General features: G+C 38.3%; 1 protein-coding gene across 8 annotated transcripts in view; it reads right to left on the bottom strand.

The window, feature by feature from the left end:
• CTNNA3 (catenin alpha 3) overlaps positions 1–17118 on the bottom strand; it is a 411474-nt gene that overhangs the window by 158445 nt on the left and 235911 nt on the right. For all 8 annotated transcript variants that reach the window (XM_085064278.1, XM_085064275.1, XM_085064277.1 and 5 more), the window contains one exon: positions 3392–3472. In XM_085064278.1, the coding sequence (XP_084920404.1) occupies positions 3392–3472 (81 nt within the window). The remainder of the gene's footprint in view (positions 1–3391; positions 3473–17118) is intronic.

Genomic DNA, 17118 nt, shown 5'->3' on the forward strand with positions numbered 1-17118 from the left:
GAATGTGACCTCGAGGAGTCACAGTTTAAAAATTAAAATTTCAATTTACAAAAAACAATAAAAAGTTGTGGAACCTTTGTATCCATGGCTGATGATTCATTATCTCCAACAGAAATATTTTTGGGTTCTGTAAAGCCCAGACTGCAGGACTTTCACAGCCTTGTGTATTGTGATTGCAATAACCTCAGCCACATTTGTGGTGAGCTTCAGACACCCAATTTCAAACCAGCAGCCAAATTTTATCTCTCATTGCATAATTCTTTGCTATAGCTTTTCACTGGTTTTCTTGGCTTAATCAACCTTTCACACAGAAATTATCATTATTATTTTGTTCTAAGAAATGCTCTATACTGCAATTATACAGCAAATCGCATCTTCAAAAAAACAAAGATAATGCTGTGTCTTTGCTGAATACAAACAAGTTTGAAATTATGTTCCTATTTCAGCTCTGCAAAGGAATACATGAAGCTGAGAGTTTCAAAGGATGGCTTGTGGATCATTAAAGAACACAGAGATACAACATAGACCAAAGAAGAAAAAGACAAAAGAAAACAAAAGGAATATCTGAAGCAATATCTATTTCCTTTCATGCTAATCCTAACAAGCATTTTTTTCCATGACTCAGTAAGTCTGTTTCTGACTCTGGCCACCTGTAGGGCAAAATGCTAAAAGCTAAGTAGCCAGATAGGGAGGCTTACGAACAAAGGACAGCATCAGTAGTGCCAGCAGACAATGCTAGAGACAAGTTATTGTGCTATAATTAAACTTTTTCTCATGTTTTTAAGTGGAAGAGACACCATTAGAAGAGGGAAAGGAGGGGGTGGATGATGTCTGACAAATTGTTTTCTTCTTGAGATGCAAGGTCTTATACTTACCCTTTGAGCAGACTGTTACATAAGCAGAAGCATGAAGAATTTTTGTTTTGATATCAAAATGCATTAAAAATAACATAGAAACATGGTGTTTATAAAACATGGGGCATAAGGTTGTCAAAAACAGTGGAGGGTAGAGAATAAAATGCCAGCAGCTGTTTGCAACACTATTAAACATCAGTATTGATGAGGACAGAAAACTCTGTTTGCTTCTCCTTGCCTCTTGCCTCACAAGACTACTCTGGCAAAAGTCCTGGACAAACCACAGATTAGTAATTACTGCAGGATCTCCTTTTCCTGTTTTGAAGGGGTGCCAGGAAGGCAATCTCCTTTGTGTCCAGAAACAGCTATCCATGATGAAGAAGTACCATAGGAATATAAGAATGTGATCAGGAGCAACATTTATTAAAACAACCAACCAACCAACCAGCCAAAACTGCAGAACAACCATAGGAGAAACATCAGTGCAGTCCATTCATGCTACACTGAGAAAGAACTGGGAGGCAAGAACTGAGTATGGTAATTTCACATAATTACAACTTGGAATGAACATGCAATTCCTTCCTAAATATTCATACAGCTCTCCCAGGCAGGGAAGCAGTGATCCAGGTAAAACTGCACACGTAGAAACGACATGCGCATCTCTAGCACAATACAAGTAAAAATCAAAACAAAGCAGAATAGTTCAAAATCCCCAGAAGTACTGGTCCAGCTCCTGAAATGAAAAAAAAACTTCCCTTGAAAAGCCAGAGAGTTTTTACAGATCCCAGAACACCCTGTTCTTGAGACAGCTACTTTTGCCTTTGAGTCTTGCCAGACACAAGCCTTGTTTCACTTCCCTTGCTGTGGTTGCAAAGGTGTTCCAAAGGGGCCCATGGCATAAGCCACAGCCAGGCTGCTGACTGGGACAGCACCTCTCTGCTGGTTAGGTTTATTGGGTACTACCGAAGAGATTTCAAAACTACAACTTTATGAGGTTTCAACTTTAACCCAAATTTTGCAGATGCAATCCCAGTCATGACTGAAAGCAGAGTACACTCTACACCACAGCCCTGAATCCACTGTGAGTGCCTGATGTGATACCAGCAAAGGTACAGAGTAACATTTAAAAAAATACGGTATTATAAAAACTGTAAGAGTAGAGCAAACAACAATTTTTATGTTTCTTGTAAAATTGCTGGCAGACAGAATAAGGAATGTTCATAAGTGAAAGCAAATAAGACTCTACTACAGTATCTGCAGGCACAAAACTCACAATTTCATGTGTCCCAGATCAAGAATTAGGCATGCAGTAAGCACTCTTCCTAAAACAATTTGTATGCAATTCATAGGTATGAACATAGAATTAACTGGAGGAAATAGATAAAATATTTCTCATAAATGCTTTCCAGTGGAAAAAATGTCAAGAAGCAGAGAGCTATTCTGGTAAGAGAAAATTACTGGTTCTAGATTGACTGTATATTGGGTATGATTACATTCAGCCTGAACATTTTCCAAGGGTTTACAGAAAGACATAAATTGAATTAGTTAACAGCTTTTAACCACTGTAACAGAGTCAATAAAGTGTTATAAGCTGGAGTTTAATTAACTCATAGAAGAGAGTGAATGGGAGAGTTCCTAGACACACTGAGCTGGTGATACAGGTCTCTGCACTGAACACATTCTTGACCGAATGTAAGCAGAAATGGGATAGTTAGTTGTAAACACTGTATTTACATGATATTCTTCTCATTTTTAAAGGCTTCCCCTGGGTGACTATGGGCACAGGAAGGAATTTATTCCTCATCTTGAAGCACAGGCTGGCTTGCAAGACTGAACACAAAGTTAGGAGGGATAGTCTTCTACCAGGGAGAGCTGAAGCCAGGATGAAAGAGGTGTGCTCATGTTCTGTGAACCTGTAAATTTCCATACACTTGGTTGGGGCAGCCTGGCTGAGAGAACTACTGGCTTTCTAGTTTTTTTTTTTTTTTTTGGTTTTTTTTTCTGAACTGGAACATTATACACTTTCAGCAGAATTTGCAATTTTTCTCAAAGATATTTCTTGCAGAGAAAGGATGTAAACACAGCTGATGTCTACTGCTAACCTTCTGCACTTCACTGAAGTTGTGGATTTTGGTCCATGCCTCACATTAGTTTCAGTACACTGGGATGTAAAATGAGGGGGTGGATTGTGGACCAGGCATTGCAAGGAGCCTCTTGTGTTGTAAGAGCTCTCACAACTGTAAAGACCCACACATAGTGACTCAGTAGTTCCTTTGAGGTGTCTGTTCCAACAACCAATAATAAATCAAGCTTATTTAAAACTAAACAAACCTTGATGTCCAGAGTACATTACTGATATATATCTACAGCAAATATATTCAGGCATGCAGAGTTTTGCCATGTACAAGTATATATTCAGCCATGTTTAATATATATATTAAAAAATCTTATTTTCAAAAGGCATAAACTGAAAAGAGCAATTTGGAAAAGAATCCCTCAAGACCTTTTCCTGCCTTTTCGTTTCCCCAGGTGCTCACCTGTCTGCGGAGGTCTCTGGTCTTCTTGCACATGCTGTCTATGGCAACATTCAAGGCATTGCTTCTCTCTGCCTTGTCAGTCTGCAATAAATGGCACAGAAAACACAACAGTGGTTATTTGGGATCCCTTAGCAAGCACATTCTTTGTGTCCCCTGTTCATCAGAGCATTTGGTAAATCATACATGCTGAAGGATTTTTCAAAATTTTAATTTCAAGAGCAAGTACCACAATATTCACAGAATGCTAATTTATGATGCTAAGCATAATTTGCTAAATCAAAACCTTTGCTTTAGTAGCAGTATATAGGAACAAAAATAAACACTTTTTAACTTCTGAATTGCTCTAATACTCTTAGTGTAATCAACCATAACATGAATAGGATTATAATGATGATGATTAATAATAGTAACAACAATAACAACAATAATATTTATGTCAATCCATTAACACCCCATTCATATGTAAAATAATGTCTCTCTACAAACAATGTACAAATTCAGGTGCCCTCGATGCAGTTTGGTTATGCTTTTGTCTGCAACATTCATTATTTTCCTTCTGTAAAACAGAATGGGTGAGTTTCAAAGTGGACATACTCTCCATGAAATGGCAATCTGTTCATTTAACAGCACATTCATTCTCAGGACCTAGAACATTGAGTTCTTGAGATATTTGAGAGGTTTGAAGAGAATCAGTTGTATACTTTCTAAACAACCTTAATTATTTTATTTCTACTTGTAAGCAAAGTGCTTCTGTCATTGTTACCTATTTGAAAAGTGTAGTTTACACTTTACTGGACAGCTCAGCATTTTTTCTGTGCAATATTAGCACAATAGTTCTGTGTCTACTGCCTGGTTTGACTTTTTTTCCCCTGTTAGTACAGAAACTGCATGAAAAACCGAAATGCCTGATGAACTTTGTTTGCCTAAAGCAAGCAATCATTGCTCGCTACCTTGGACTGCTCTGGTCTAAAGGAAAGAACCACAAATAGTGGTTTTTTATACAAAGTCAGTACACATGACATTTACAGCACAAACAACCAGATTCCTATAAATGTTAAGAAATAGCTGTGTACACTGACCACAGTATTTGGACTTCAGTTACAGAACACCAGGAAGTCTCTATTGTTAACATGACTGTCTCATTTTGTAAATAACATTAAAATTAATATGAAAGTAGTAATATCTTGGTAGGCACCTAGGAGTATAACCTTGCTATCTACAATATATCACACTTCAGTCAGTGTTGTTTCCTTAATAAAAAAACCTGTGAACAGGGCGATATGCTTAATATTAAAACAAAGACCAGAGGTGGCAAGAAAAAAACCCTTACATTAAAATTGAATGAAGGAGGTCATAAATGTCTTTAAATTAATAGCAAATTCTCTATCAACTGAAAGGAAATACTACTTTAAAAATTGAGCATATATTTTCAGGGAGACTTAGAAATTCCCCTGCGACCTTCTATTTCTGAAATTGCCTACAGTCTTTGCTGGGAGCAGATGATCAAAACCAAATCTTGGAGAAAGGTCTGAACTTCACCTTAAAACCTTCAAGGAATCCCTAGAGGTGGATACTCACTTTCTGCTCCCCAGCAATGCCATCATTTCTTGTACCAAGGCTTGCACAGGAACCAAAGTAAACAATGACTCCTCTATTCTGCTTTGCAAGCTATTGTCAACCTTGACAACAAAATGATCCCTTCTGAACTGCCAGGTAAACAGGGCCAGGAAAAACTCTGTGGATACAACTTAGCTTCTGCCTATATATTCTCAGACTGTGAAGATGCACTGGTATATCCTTTGACAGCTTTATATTTAGTGCCCATTTTTCTATGAAGGCAAAATCATTGCAAAATATTGGGATTTTGTTCATATTCTCTGGTAATCTGTAACTTCAGAGGAGGCCACTAATGATACAACTGGCTTTAAGCTAACCTAAATCTTTGAAGCAGCAAATATGAAATAACCTCAGACAGTAAGTGGCATAAAATATTGAACAGTGAACAAGGAAAAAATATTTTATTTGCAAATTTGTTACATAATAGTCAACAATGTGTAGAAAGCAAATTTAACTAACAACTAGAGTTATTCTTCACCTCATGTTTTCCCTAAGAAATAAATACACTGCAAATGCACTGTAAATCCACCTTTGGGCTGTAGAATATGGACAAGTCCAGACTGCAGGTAACCTTGTAACTGCAGGCTCTCATTCTTCCCTAAAGAAATTTAAACATCAAAAAGCCCACACTACTGCTTGGATAAATCCTACTTAGACTTATGAACTTCAAAATCACATGCAGTCTTTTCTGGTCAGGGGACACCTGACTGCAAAATCTCCTGTGGGAACACTCTCAAACCACACTGGCCTCCTGTTGCCTTCTCCTGCTTCTGTAAGGTGACATCCATTGGTCCCACAATTCAGATCCCATTTGGATCTGAATTACTCCTGTAAGTGTGTATTCCTCTGCAGACCTCCACCAGGGATCTAACAGGAACAGTTCAAGAGTTGCACGAGATGATTACACTCTTGAATACCCAAAAAAGACCAGATGCAATATTTCAGAAGTGTATACAGAAATGCTGGCACAGTGAAACCACAGGTGACCTGGACATCTCCACACTCAGCAGAGTGTAACTGTCTCACTCCCCAGTGATGCAACTCACATATCAGGAGTTGCACTACTCTGCATCAGCCTGGCAATTAACATCCTTCTTGTGACTGCTGTACTTCAAACAAGCTTATCCTGAAATAGTTCCTTCTTGTACAGAGTGACTGAATTAGGAAAAGGGCTAGGAAAATTATGCACATTATTCTGGGTCTGGATTTTGGAAATCAGGCAGTTGAGCCTGATCAGTCCTTTCAGTTTTCCTGCACTCCCCTACTGTTTTTTCCTGCAAAATATACGTATATAAGAGCTATATGGCTCCCTTGTGAAGACCCTAAAAGCAATATCCAGCTCCTATTTCAATGCATTTTTAACATTTGAAGCATTTTACAAGCACTAAGTCACAACATTATTAATACTCCACCGAGTGCAAATAGGTATTTTTAATTAACACTCAGTAGCCTGAAGATAAATGCTGGGTACTGCAAAAAATACAAGCCTATCTATTTCACACACCAGAAAACAACATTAGCTGAATGCCTCAAAAACCACACGTGCAGAAAATCTTTCCTACTGGATTTTCAGTTAAACCAGGACATACGTAAAGGCAGATTCTCAGCTGAAACCCACGGCCAGTCAGTGGGGACTGGTTTGGATGGAGTTCATTTGTACCAGCAGGGGATCGTGACCTTGCCAGGCACTACAGATCTTTCTGCACCCCAAGGTACACAGGTGCAAAACAACATAACTGCATTGGCTGCACAGCCTTGCAGGACTCAGGAATGAGTGTGCAGCCAAGGCTCTGTGGGAGCATGCCAACAGTTACCAGTGGCAACAAAGACTGTGCGAATTCCAGAACCTTCAGACTTGGTTGAGCTAAAGAGAGAGCTTAAACAAAGGAATATGGATACTCTGAGAAGGTTTTTAATTTCACTTTGTTTATGCTCCTGAAGGCCTACAAATGTTTACCTGATAATTGCACTGATTAGTAGATTACAAGGAAGATTTGGGCAGAACTACTGAAGTGATTGCCTGATCTCCTCTAGTACTTAGGCTAATAGATTTCCATATTTAAAGGCCTATGGCCAGAAATTGAGCACATATTTTGTTTTACAGTATATGTCTGCTCCCAGATACTCATTGTACAATCCTGGGAGGAATCAATAGAAAAAAAATCCAATCCACTAGCATGATCTTCTTTGTTTATCCCAGAATGATAGAATGGTTTTGGCTGGAAGGGACCTTAAAGCCCATCTCATTCCAACCGCCTGCCATGGGCAGGGACACCTTGCACCAGCCCAGGCTGCCTTGGACACTTCCAGGGATGGGGCAGCCACAGCTTCTCTGGGCAGCCTCTGCCAGGGCCTCACCACCTTCCCAGGGAAGAATTTCCTCCCAATATCTGATCTAAACCAAACCTCTGTCAATTGTCTCCAGCAGCTGTACCACAACTCTGTGAAAAACAGATTTTGATTTAGTTCAATGTGTACAAGAACAATTTAATTTAAAATAAGACTAGCACATTTATCAAAATCAGTTCTCTATGGAAATATTTTTTAAAAAGTCAAGCTAAAAGGTAAACACGAAACAATACTGAAACAACTTAATAAATGTCAGAGCTCTAATTAAATGACTGATAGTTTCAGGCTATGTGTTTTGTCTGAAAATAATCCTATGCTCAGCAATTAGAGGTACATTGTACCTTAATTAAAACAAACCCTAAAGAAACAAACTCTCACACAACTTAGGTAGGACATGAAAGCAAAGTCACAGGCTCTACAGAGATACCAAGCATTTTATGTCTGTTGTTACGATTTAGCATGTAACATTTAATGGGTTTTTTTGGCATATAGAATTTTAAAATGGCTCTTTTGAGTTATAAAGTCATTGTGAATTCTAATCAAAACTGTAAGTTTTTTTTAGAAATTGTATAAAAAACAGTTTTACAATTTATTTTGCATGTTGAAACCATTTTGTCATTACTTGGGAAATTTCCACACCTGAATTTGTTGTGCAATGACAGTTTGTTTTGACTTTTTTCATACACAGCTTATATAAACCCTGATCTTTCAAATTGTGTTGTGGAATTCAACAAAGTAAAGATACCTGCAAGCACCTGTCTCAAAAAAATGGGCTTCCCAACAAAGCCCATAAGCCTTTATAAGGGAAGATCCAGTTCAATCCTGTCGCGGTCTTCATTCAACACAGTTAGTTCACTTCTGCCAGAATGAGTTAACACAGTGCTTCAGCCATCAATAACTAAATAAAACTAATATCAGTTCCTACATTCTTTGCTGGAAGGGGACAAACAATTTGTCATCTTGAAGATCACACAGACTGAAAAGATCCAAGATGACTGTTTGGTTGTGAAACACTTGTGAGAAATGCCAAGTCTGGAGCAGAGCCTCCTTGTACCAATCTGGATATCACTAGGCCCTGGGACTCATCCCTTAAATGCAGAATTGCTTTAAATATTATTTTACCCTTCAAATTTTCAACTTGCTCCTCAAAAGGCATCGTCTAAGTAAAAACCAAGATTGTTTGTTGGAGGTGCCATGTCTGGTTAAATACACCAGAACCTTCTCCAAACCTGCAGAACTCAATGGACAAGTCTGTGTCAGGTTGGAACACCACAGGAAGACAGTTATTTACACTTCTTTTCCATTATGTCACATGCTTTCAAACAATTGTTTATAAACACCTCTTTTTTCCCCACCCTGGGAGTGGATAGGAATAACTTTTTGAGTGCAAACAACCTCACTGAAACACAGAACTATTTGGATGCATAAACAATTATATGCACAACATTCACTGCCTCAGAAATCTCTTAAATGAACATTTTAGAAGTTATTCAAGGAATCCTCTGACAAGACAGTAAAGGAAGACCCTGACATTTCTGACGCTTTACAGGACAAAAATTCCTTTGAAAAGGCAAAAGCTCCCAGGCCTTTCCATACAGCATTTCTTAGCCTATTTTCACTGTACATCAAAAGCCTGGAAAGAGAAATTAATTTACAAGTACATTTATTACCTTTCCTTTTTAATATGGAAAACACAAAGAAAGAAGAATCCACAAGTACTTAAATTGAAAATCACCACATCCACCCAGTGACAGAGATTCCCTACTCTAATACACCCACCCTAGGGTGATTTTTTTTTAAAGATACCTGGCTCAAGAACACCTATTTCTGTGGTAAACAAGTAAACATATTTTTAAAAAATGGCTATGGAAAATCATATGCAACTGAGCAAATAAGGACTCTTTCATGTGGAACTGTTTCTCATTAAAGAGAGGGTTTTCTCCTCAACAGCTTCAATATGAGATTGTCATTTTTCTCCTCTTCAATCTGTCGTGGAATACTCCCTATGGATCTAATGCTGTGAGATGTGAAGTACCTCATAAGAAATTAATTACCTCAACCTCCACTGCTACAACTGGAGTATCAAGGGCTCTCCTCCCTGTATCAATTACCCTTTTCTAATCAATATGCAGCAACAGCCTTGAATTTAAAGCCTCTCAGTATAACCAGTATTTGGCATTCAGTTTACATATAGTTTGTAATACTACCAAACAAATTTAACCCTAGAGAAGCACGCACAAAACAGCCTAAAAATGCAGAAGCAAAATTTTAGAATGCATAACCTTTAATTATTAAAAAACCCTGAATTTTTCAGATCCTAATTAATCCTAAAATCTCAGAAATAATTATGTTGCTGGAATATACATAATATCACACATTTTAATCCACACTTCAAAACATTGGTGTCAGTCAGCTGAAGGTGGGGAGTGTGGCCAGGCTGTCTCAAAGGACAGAGCTGAGGCTTTTATCCCTGGGATTAGAAATACTCTTGAATGTGACTGTAATCCAGCCAAAAGAGATGAGGAACCTTCTGATTTTTTATTGTTTCTTTCTGATATATGAGACAAATCTCTCATTATGTCAGTTTTTCTCCTACTTTTTCACACTGAGAATATTAGAAAAGCTGAGCATGATTCCAAGGTGATCCTGAAAAAACACCCAGATTTTTCTAGTACTTATTTGGGGAAGAGTTGAAGTGCATGTGTCTTAACTGTTGTGTTGCAGAGCAAATACAACCATCACTTACTACTTCTAATGCAAAACCAAAAAGCCACTGGCACTTCATATTTGAAATATGACAGTCCTTTGAAACTTGATAGAAAAACCTCAAAGACCAATAGTACTTTATGTTGGTTTGTATTTCAACTCTAGGCCTATTGGAGGAATCAGCAGGGAGTAAAAAGGATGTTGAATTTCTTGTAATCAGATGTTACTGTCACTCGCAGATGATGCAGGAAGGAAAGGCAAACATAAGTAGAAATAGAGCAATACTATTGAACTGACAGCAAGAAGTACACTTGAAGTTAATCTGCTTTTTACTAAAAAGCAATTTTCTAAGTTTCTAGTACGGACGTTTTTAATTGAATATTCATCTACCTTTCACCAAAGTGTTCTGGCAGTTTTACAGCAGGAAAATAGAAAATTACTTGGAGAAAATCTCATTCTACAGCAGCAGCATAAGACTTTCCTATTGATGAACTATCAAATAAATTGCTTGGAGATTATATGCTGCTATTAGAAAGAGGAAGGGGATGGAGGGAGAAGAAAATTCAAAATAAAATATAGTACAGTTGCTGAGACAGTCCTCCTCATGCAGACTGTTTAGAAGTCTTAGCTGTACTCTAAATCCAAAAGTTATGGTCTTAAACAGCAGCCATAAATAGGGAAAAATGTCCAGCACCAAGCTACTCACATTCTACCTAGGGGCAGACTGAGTTAGTGCATGTTCCAAAGTGGCACAGCAAAGGCACATCCTGCATTTTCCAAGAAATCAAACAAACGTACTGTGGCTTTTGATGTGGTATCAATGTGCACTATGTACTACATAAAAGGATTCCAGTAGACTTAACAGAAGTGTAACAGCACTCAAACCAAACAGCATTATAAATAGATATACATACATATAATAAATATATAGATATATATATAAAATATATATACATATCTATTAAAATACATAGGGAGACTAAAAAATTATTTCTAAAAAAAAAATCTTTCAAGTCCTCATAGCCACTCCATGCCACCCAGTACCATCACACTTCCTCCTTATATTGCCACTATTTCAAAGCATACCATGAAGAGAGAAGGAAGGTAGAACAGTAAAACTAAGAAATTTGCTGTGCTGACACACTCATTATTCTGAGAAAACCTCTATGATACTATTCATGGTCAGTTACAGAACAGACATGCTCTGACATTTCTTTTAACAGAAAACCAAGCACACTTTTTTGTCACACTGAATGGGTAATGAAGATTGATTTCCCTGATTTTCACTCACACATAACTTTAACATTTCTGTGGTTTTCCACAAGGAAGTAGGTTGAGATAAACATGTATGGACCCATGAGAGAACTGGGCCTACAGACAGAAATCTTAGAAAACAGCTACTCGTCAGACTTTAGCTCTGAACCAGGCAGAGCTTGGTCATTTTAAATAACACACATTATGGATATGGCTCTGTTCAAAACTGTACTTCTAAATAAAAGGTAAATGCTGAAACCCCAAACAGAAAAAAAAAAGTAATTCCATTTGTATTAATTGTATTAATGTATTAATTGTATAAATGTATTAATTGTATTAGTTAATCCCTTTCTAACCCAGAGTAATTAATTTAACATCATACTGGGATGCAATATGTGAATTTAGGAGGCTGGGAGGCACTTAGCATGTGCAGTGAATGGAAATCCAGCTTTTATGGAAAGGACTAAGTTCTCAAATTTACAGACACTTCAGCAGAACACTCCCCAGCATCCTGTGTATATAATGAGTCCAGACTGTGTGCATTCCTTTATACTGGTCCAGTCGAAACAGAGTACTGTGAGGTAGGAGGTAGGAACTCAGGAGGTTTGGGGGATCAGCACAGCACATGGTTGTTGATGCCATCACCCCACTGGGTGAATCCAGTCACTCCTGAACAAAACACACTCCTATTTATGGCAATACAATGAAATGGCTTCAAGGTGGTATTTCTAGAATGTCATGACTAAATGTTTCAAATACTCAACTGTTACTTAAAAGAAATCACTACCATTAGCTAGAGAAGATCTACTCTACTTCAGAGAGTTTCTGTTGTTAGGACTCCTGGGGCAATGAACAGAAAAAAGATTGGCAGAAGAGCACCTGATTGATGCTTTTACACTGACAACTGCCAGAAAGGGGTCCTTGCACAGCCATTTATTCAGCAGATGGAATTGGAAAGTGAGAAATCAGTCCATTATTTGGGCTGTTGGATTATACTCTCAGCACAAGGTTGAAGATCCTGGGTTCCTGTGCTACAAGAGAGAGAAAAAGCCCCAATTTGATAAAAGTAGCAGCTACCAAATGGAACAAGGAAGGCTATATGTGATGTCATGCAGGGAAGACAACTGAAAATTACAGTCTCCTACAGGGCAGGGATCTGCAGAAATCTTCAGGAGATCAGGGGAGTCTGCTATTCAGGGCATATTCCTCTGCAGTTCTATGCAGAAATTCCCTGTGGCTTTTTCCCTACTTTACACAGAAAAAACCCCAAATATACCTGTGGAAAAATTCAAATTCAGCATGCAATATTTTTGACATTCTAACATAGCAATCATACTTCATGTTGGAAGTTCATTTTCTGTAGGATTTTTACCTTAAATGCTGTAGAGAATTTTTGTCTAAATTAAAAATTCAAAGTTTTGCATTTAATTTTTTTAACTATTCACATCTCTAATTAGCCAAGGAATTCATTTATTATAAATTAACCTAATTTTGCATATAATTGTCATCAGCTCCATGGAAGAGTATAGCAAAAAAGGAAAAGAGCAGAATCTAGAGCAGAATCAGTAGAAAAGTAACTAGGAATTATGACGGGTAAAGCAAAAACATTATAGAGCTCAAAGATCCTTTTCCTTTAAAATTTATACCAATGCCCTCAATTTCAATGCAATACATACTTGGCCAAAATCTAATGGGTAAGCTGTTCTTGCTATAAATGTGTACTACTAAATCTTATGTGAAGTTTAAAAAACATGAAAGATACACAAAGTCAGAACATTAAAAGCAAAAGGTTAAGTAAGATCTTCATAAAAATCATTCCTTAGTTGTAACGTACATGAAAATTCAAATGTTTATAGTTTGCATTTCTATACAAATACATATATGATTCATTTATATTAGAGAAATATTCAGGTTGTGTGTACCTGTAATCTAGGTCTCCGAAGATCTGCTGTTTGCATACCCTAAAAGTGGGCACATTCCATCCCCCAGTGGAAGATTCAAGACGTGTCCTTATTAAAGCCACCGAGTGTTTGCTCTGGGATGTCCCTCCCTGCTCCTCAGGACACTGTTAGGTCAGAGCAGCTGCCCCTACTGCAGTAACTCTCAGCACTCGATGGGCACCTAAATAGGAGTAACAAAAGCCAGGTGGGAGGCAGAAGTCCACCCACACAGCCAACTTCAAGGAACAGTTACTGCTAAGGAAGTCTCCTTTAGTCCTTGCAGGCACTTGTGTTTGTTCTAGCAGGGACAGCCACTTACCACTTTCATTTATTAGCTGGCAGATAGTTTTGAAGTTTCTCATGTCATTACTGATGAAGTGCCACCCTGCCAAAAGCCACATCACCTCCTCGTTCTTCCCAGAAGCTGGTGCAAATAATGGCAGTGCCAGTGGATCTGCAGGCGGCACCCAGCAGCCGTGCAGAGCTGCAGCCTCAGTCACAGATGCCTGGCAGGACTCCTGCGAGAGGCTGTGGCTGGTGCAGGACAGTCCCTGCCAGCAGCTCAGCAGGCCCAGCCTGCCAGGCTGAGTCCTCTCAGGAGCTGTGGGACACAGACTGCTGGCAGTGAGCACCATGGAGCACTGCAGCTAGGGACTGCTCACTGACACTGCAATAGCACTCCTGGGGAGAACACGTGGCACTCCAGCATGCATTTCAACGTTCTGCTGGTGTGTGTCCTGCTGGTGAGACACAACAGGGGTGAAGAACCATCCTCATTTCACCATGTCCCTGCTGCTTCCAGAGCTGCTGCTGTTAGCTGTATCTATGTCTGTGCATTTCCTGACACAGAGATGTATCCTTCAAACACATCGCAATCCTCACACCGTCCTTACACATATGCAAAAATAAACACAGGTTAATAAGTCAGACTGTATTTAGCTTACATTATAAACCCTCTTTGGACTGAAAGAGCTGCCAAAACCGCAGGCTGATCTGATGGAAGGCTCAAAACAGCAAGTACACAAAACTTTCACTCAAAATTTACCATATTTGAGAGCCATGTTTAAGCATTGAAAATCAAAGAAAAGCAAATTTTGTAATTATTCGAAACATAAACACTATAAGTTCCATGGAAAGAGACTTTAGCATATGGTAAAACTGAGAATGAGATTCTGAGAGTGATGATAATGTGATACTTATTAGATATATTTATCTTACTTCAGACTTTAAAGAATAAGTACTTGTTATCATACTAGGAACAGTATGTCAGAATGTAAGCCCTCTTGTGTAACCCCTCCCCTTCACTCTTGTCACACCAAAAGATATCCTGACATCCCTATTCTAAAACCACACGGAAAATTGTATGTCTGTTTGCGGGGGAGAAAAATGTGGAATCAGTTCAAATATCAATCATTTACAGAAGTATAAAACATATTAAAAAACCCAGTGCTAAAAGTGTAACTCCAAGTTGGCATCATCTTTTGTATGCAAACAAATGTACTTTAAAATGCAGTTGTATCAAATAGACTTCAGGATGCCATGCTTCCAGACTGCCACAACAAGCACCGTCTAAAAACAAATGCTTCTGGAAACCTCCTTTATTAACTTAATAAAATTTTCACACTGAAAGTATACATTTAAAAATCTGTTTTTCAGGGATATTCAAGGGTGCCATATGTTCATTTTTAATTAGAGTATGTATTCCAAAGTCGACAAAGTACCTCTTCAATCATATGACAATATTATATATTAAAAACAAGTAAAAATAACAATTGAACAAAACCATGTTAATGGGATCCAAGACAACACAGGAGCAATTGTAAATGAAAATGCTTTATATCAGATTGTGCTTATAGTGTAAGAGAAAATGGATGCTGTAGTAAACCATATTACTTAAAGCACAAAGCTGATGTGACAGTGTGTCTGCAAAGAATGTTAATAAGAGCAAAATCAAAATCATAAAAAAAAGAGAATGGGAAAGCTAAGCAGAAAAGCCAAAGTAAATATTCCAGACAAGGTTTATTTTATAATTACAAAAAAAGAAATTAAATTATAAATTATGGAAGAGTTGTTTCCTACTCAGAAGGCATGAGTGAGAAGGGTACTTGGAATTGAAATGAGTTTGCAGAACCAGGGCTTAGTTTTGCTTGCTCAAGAGTATCAAACTCCAGATCATGACATTTTTAAGATTACTGATACACTTCTCGCTCATCCATAACAACAGCAAATTAAATATAACACACATTTTTGCTACACTCAGGAAACCTCAGATGGGAACTAACACATAAGAGCCACTGCAGGCACACACTGACATAACTTAAACTCCATGTACTGAGCTAAAAAACCAAACAGAACACGCAGACCAGAAAGGCAAAAGTTGAAGGCTCATCCATCTTGGTGCACCATTCAGCCATGCTGAGCATGGAAGCTTGGGTGAGCAGAGCCTAAATGCTTCCAGGTGGTCATTCTGCTAATCCAGGCTCAGAGAGACCTGGATCCTCACACACCATCCAGTGCAACTGTGACAGTTAAACAAAGCCATGGAGAACCACAGCACTGCAGTCAGAAGATGGCAATAAATGGATATGCCATGATCCCTGCCTAGTACTTCTCCTTGCCTAACGACATTAAGCCTGTGTTTGCAGAGCAGGAGCCAACTAAAAGATTCGCTGGCTTTGGGGGAGTCCCATCAAATCTCTCAGGACAGCTGCTTGTGCTCACTGAGTGATCAGGAGAGGAGAACAGCAGACAGGGCACTGGAGCCATGTCTGATTTACACCAACCTGAGAAGCTGTTCTGAGAAAAAGGAGAGAGGAGCTTTGTGTTGTAAATTACGCAAACAGGAGCACTTCACATACTCTGTACTGGCCAAGTCCAAGACCAAAAGCTGACAGATGTCCAGAGTAGTGCTTCCATTAAATCATCATGGTAATCCCATGGTACTTGCAAGCATGCAAAAAAAAAAAGCAATCTCTCTCTTTAATTAGTGACATTTTAAGCAATACCAGTAGATAGAGGCTAAAGGGACTGGGACAAACCAACTTCTAAAACATGTGAGTTAAATCCACCATAAGCAGCACAGCAGCAGTGCTCTGAAAAGTGCCTGACAATATATGGATGGTGTGTACTGGGAGCCTCTGGGTATTCTTATCCATATTTCAAGAAATTTTGAGAGGGAAGGGGGTTGTAGTGCTTGCAAAAACATTAAGTGCAGGTTTTATTTAGACTACTTGAGTGCATACATGCTCTGCAAAAGCTCAAAAAAGATGCTTCTAGCTCTGTTCACTTCGTTGCTGTTTTTGCAGCAAGCAGCCAACAGTATCTGAGTGCCAGCAGAAATTCTGTGCATAGGGGAGATCAAATAGGCTAAAGGAAATAGACAATAATATCCACTTAGTCCTCATGCGATAAAGATATAAAGATCCCATGTTATATAAAATATCTTTAACTACTTATCACAATATAGTGATATTGTATGGCATTTACTGAAAATGTTGCACTTTTAATTTACATTCTGAACCGTTTTAAAAGCAGTTTGTTAGCAATCACAAGACTGGGAAATGTGCAACGTACAAGTAAGTGCTATGCTTTTAACAAATTTCATCCTCTAAAGAATGATCCTACCTAATGCCATCCAATATCATTTTGAAAGGCAGATACACTCAGATTTTACCTGTAACATGAGCCTAAATAAAACCAAGGCAACAAAACTGAAAAGTTCAATGCATTAGCTGACAGAGCTGAGGTAAACCTCAATACACTGTAGGCTACTTTGCTGATAAAGCTAAGAGAAGAAAACAAGAACAAGCTTCTAAGTAGCACAAACACCACTTTGCTTTCATTTTTGTATATAATTGAAAT

This window comes from Lichenostomus cassidix, chromosome 6 (assembly GCF_008360975.1).
Source record: "Lichenostomus cassidix isolate B80296 chromosome 6, HeHo_3.0, whole genome shotgun sequence".
In the NCBI taxonomy this organism is placed as follows: Eukaryota; Metazoa; Chordata; class Aves; order Passeriformes; family Meliphagidae; genus Lichenostomus; species Lichenostomus cassidix.